General features: G+C 40.3%; 1 protein-coding gene across 1 annotated transcript in view; it reads left to right on the top strand.

Annotated features, from left to right (window-relative positions):
* The first annotated feature begins 3,046 nt into the window (after positions 1 to 3,046).
* The window catches only part of RWDD3 (RWD domain containing 3), a 9,978-nt gene continuing 8,577 nt past the window's right edge, over positions 3,047 to 4,447 (top strand). The window contains exon 1 of the mRNA XM_009333863.1: positions 3,047 to 3,052. Coding sequence (XP_009332138.1) covers positions 3,047 to 3,052 — 6 coding nt within the window. The remainder of the gene's footprint in view (positions 3,053 to 4,447) is intronic.

Genomic DNA, 4,447 nt, shown 5'->3' with positions numbered 1-4,447 from the left:
ACGCCCCCCCTACTCGGTAACGTTGGCCCCGCTCTCCGCCCTTCCCCAGTATGTCCTGTTGGTATCTGGCCAACGTGAGTGCCCTGTAATTAGGGAGTAATTCACAGGCTTGTCCTTCCGGGATGCCTGGAGCTCCTGGCAGTGTTGAGTCATCCTGTGACATTTTGCCCTTGCGTTGTACTAGCAGGCAGTTTAGAAAGGGGAGCTGTAGCTCTTCTGTCACCCTTTATTTATTCATTTCCCTCTCCCCTAGAAACAACTTTGCTCCTCCCTTTCCTATTATGCCAATGGTCCTCGCTTCAGTCTCTTTAAGAATTTTTCAGCTAAGCCCTGGAATGTCTGCCCTACTTTGCTGTAGAAGAAGGAGGCTGTGTTGCTGGTAAGAAGGTATTTGTGTCCGTTGTTGATTATTGCTACTTTTTACCGCCAAAGCAAAGTGTTCTGGATTACCATTTTTGAATTACGATGTGAAAGAGGTATGCTAGTTTAGTGTGAAATGGGACAACAATGCTGTCTAATGTTTACATAATGTATTTACTATCAGGACCTTAATGTGCTCTGTAAATAATTATTTAAAGTCTGAAATACGATGATGAATATTGTTCTGCCTCCGAAAGGTGTGAGAGCGGCAAAGGATCTCTCGGTGCTCTGAAAATGATCGTAAATCGTCTGTCATCTTACGCACTCCCATTTTGTTCATTCAACTTTTGTGTCAGAGTGTGGGGGAATAATAGCTAATGTGCCGAAGTTTGAAAGATGGAGGCACGGATACTAAGGTTGCCGTAATGCAGCAGCTAAAAATGAAGGGAACTGGTAAACTAAGGAGCGCTGCCTAATTTTTGGACTCTTACTAATGTTGTGTTTTTTATAGAGGGTAGAAACGCCCCTTTCAAAAACACCAGTCCTTTACTTTTTAAAGAGATCTGTCCCCAACATTTACTAAATTAAGTGACACTTTAGTCCTTTGTCTCCCTTTGCTTAGACCCAGAGGAAAATCCATGTAGTGAGGTTCCACAAGTAGATGTACTTGATGCGGAAGCTGAACTTATTTTGAGGCTAGAATATACTACTCGTAATGCCAGCTGTGCTTATGTCTTCAGTATCACACCCTTCCCTACCCACAAGTATCTTTACATACGTTCTTTTTAAAAATACACAGCGTTGGTAGTTTTCTACGAATTTTTAGTAGGCGACTTCATTTTTACTCTCACTGAAAGAAAATGTGTTCTATTTATTATTCTGTCTTACTTTATACAAGGTAAATTGCAGGCAAGGATCTACATGCAGTGAATTGAGTAAGTATTGATTCTCTCGGCAATGTTAGTAATTGTAGGAACCCATGGTCATACTAGGTGTGTCGTTTTGTAAAAAGCATCCTTTTTAGTTTGCATTAGCTGGTTGATCACTTTTATGTGCACCTTCAAGAAAAAATGGCTTGCCAGACTCCTAGAGAAAGAATCTTAAATTCTTTTATGAATGTGACAGTTGTATCTCTTTGGTCTTACTACTTGTACATCAAATTGTAGAGAAACTTGTGGGCAGAGTACCAGTCTTGACTCCAAACCTAAACGTGTGGCTTTAAGCATGTCTGAAATGATGCGTTATTTACCAGCGAACCACTGATTCCAATGGCAGCTCCTCACAAGATATGTCTGCGTATTTGCAGCATGGGTACGTATTTTTATGACTGGAGTCTGAATCCGATTTTCAAAGGCTAATGTAAATTTATTGGAAGCATTGGGATTGTTATTAGGCCTCACTTAAAAAAATTAAAAGGATAGTTTCCTTTGACGTTCAGTTTGGACCACGGCCTCTCTTATAAAATAGAAACCATCGCATTTGTTTTCAACGTATTATGGCAAAAAAACCCCCATTAGGGACTAAGTCATGATTTTTGTTTTCTGATGTTTTGCCAATTTTGTGGTAACTACAGAAAGGTTGAGCTATTTTTCTAACATGCTGCTGCTCTTGCCTCCAGCTTCTGAAGACTATGACCCCATAAACCTCCTGTCTATAGAGATAGCTAATGCTTTAATTGATCATTAGTAGACTTTCAAAATGAGTTTCCATCTGCCAAAAGATTAAGTGTCTTAGGGAATTGACTTGGAGCAGTTTGATGCATGGAGGATAAATGCAAGTGCCTTTAAAAAGCATTGCTAGACCACAAATCCTTGGAAAAACTTGCTTCTAAAATACTTAAAAGGAAACGTAGTAGAAAAGATTTTTCCCTCTGTTTTGTTTTTTCCCAAATTAGAGAGGCTTTTTTTACGTATCAGTGAGAGTTCATTGGCTCACTTTCAAAATCAAAGAGCAAAACCTCATGAAAATGTTGAATTTAACCTTAGAACAAACCATGCAAATTTTGGCGGCTTTAATTTGCAACGTAAATGTTTTGTTAAATGAATTTATTCCAACTTTAAAAAACACATGCTTTGGGCCAAAAAAAATGATGGAAACTTTACTAGCTGTACTTGAGAATACTGAGGAAAAACATCTCCATGTTTTACCAAAATTTTTCAGAAATTACAGGGTTTGCTTCTCCCTTTAAACTTGCCTTTTAGCTTGCTTGGGGTGATTTTTACAGGTTTTCAGGTTGCTTTCTCTATGCCATTTTTGTACAAGCCACTTTTGGGAAAACTTCTACCATTGCGATAACACTTACAGTTGTTACTACAGGAATAATGGCTTCTTTCTTAGGTATCTGAAAAATCAGTGCTATTTAACTCCCGTTAAGAACGGTTCTAGCTGGTGAGACTACCATTCTGGCTGCATTAGGGCTGTCAACGTTGTTGTAGCAAGAGCATACAGGAACGGCAGCTGTCCTACAGCAGTGCCGAAAGATGGGTGTGATCTGTGTTGCGTAGGTTAGCCATCACCCTTAGCTGTAGTTACGGCTTCCTCGTTAGCCTTTGTCTTGTGACCCCAAAATGGGCCACTGCAGTGATTTTTAGACTCTCCTAGTCGTCCTTTAGTGCCTTCTAGAGTACCTGCTTTTAGGACCGCTTACAGTTGCAGTAGCCGGGACGGCAGGGTGGCTGGCATGGAAATGGCGGTAAAAAGATCTAGATGGATGTTCCAAATTGACGTTTTTTTCCCAAATGCCTGTCTACTCCTCCTCTCTTTTTCACCACTCAGGTTAGGGGAAAACGGGTCTAAACGCACATTTTTACATATAATCGCTGGTGGTTGTCGGCGCAACACCTAATTGATGGGGGCCATAATTATAGTGAGTGGAAAGCAAAGGATGCCACTTTTGCAAATAACACTGGGAAGATTAATCTTACCTACGTATGAAAGGTTGCATTCGGTTTGCCTTGTCGGGCAAAGTGGAAAATACCGGTATCGTCAGTGGCATATCGATGTATGACAGGATGCCGGACCTGGTTTAATATAGGCTGACTCTAAAAAGCAGGATTTTTTTTTTTTTTAACTTTATTTGCCACAAGTCATGGGAGAGCATCCATTTAGAGAAACGAATATGGCTGATGTTATTCTATCAAACACTGCAATGTTTGAAGAAATCATAAAAAAAAAAGAGGGGAAAATAAGATCTTGACTTCCAATTTAATAATAATGGAATATGAAGGCCAGATTGTAACTGTAGAAGTTCATTTCAAATTTAAATATTTAGCATTTTCACTAGTCTGCAAATACAAGAAAATTTATTACATTAAGATGGAATGTAGATTTTTGACATGAAGCTGATATTTTCATAGTGTGAAAAATATCAAGCTGACATTATACTGTCTCATTTGATGACTTCCAAATGTCAGAGTGCAGTAACTTATTCACGGGGACCTCAATGTCTTGTGATAGTGTCAATTTAAAAGACATTTACATCGACTTTTTTATTTAAACATGTAAAATGGAATATGCAAAGCAGATGAGGAGAAGGGGGGAAAGACCAGGGGCAAGAAAGTTCTTAGTAATAGAAGGAGGCACTTAGGCGGCTTCGGTGGAAATTGGCCTTGAGACAGCTGCATGGACTGCTACCTGGCGGCACTTGTGACAGCTCCCGTCTTCTTTCCCTTCACGTTATCTCCCTCAGTCCCAGCTCGGCACTCTCAGGTTTATTGTTATTTCAACAGAATTTAGGGGATGGAAAAATAGCATGATATACTTTCCTGGAAAGGTAGACCGCCCGGTCCCTTGCTTTAAAAGTGATTTTGTACTAATGGAAAATGCTGAACATTTCTTTTGAGATGGTTATACCTGGGAGTTGATGATACCGTTGGCTGTGGAAGGCCTCGGTCAGATGGCTGCTAACAGGACTATGAAGCCACGGTAGTTGAATACAAGAAGCATAAATTTATATTCTAGTAAAACTTTGTCTGAGGGTGCGTGGCTCCGCTTCAGTTGATCGCCTCACACCCTGAGGGCGGCCAGGTGTTCCTTTCCTGCGGGTCAGAGATTGTCAGGCAAAGTTGTAGGCCTAGGAAGAGGGAAG

This window comes from Pygoscelis adeliae, unplaced genomic scaffold (genome assembly GCF_000699105.1).
Source record: "Pygoscelis adeliae isolate BGI_AS28 unplaced genomic scaffold, ASM69910v1 Scaffold10, whole genome shotgun sequence".
Classification (NCBI taxonomy): domain Eukaryota; kingdom Metazoa; phylum Chordata; class Aves; order Sphenisciformes; family Spheniscidae; genus Pygoscelis; species Pygoscelis adeliae.
This window is presented reverse-complemented; position numbering and strand designations above follow the sequence as displayed.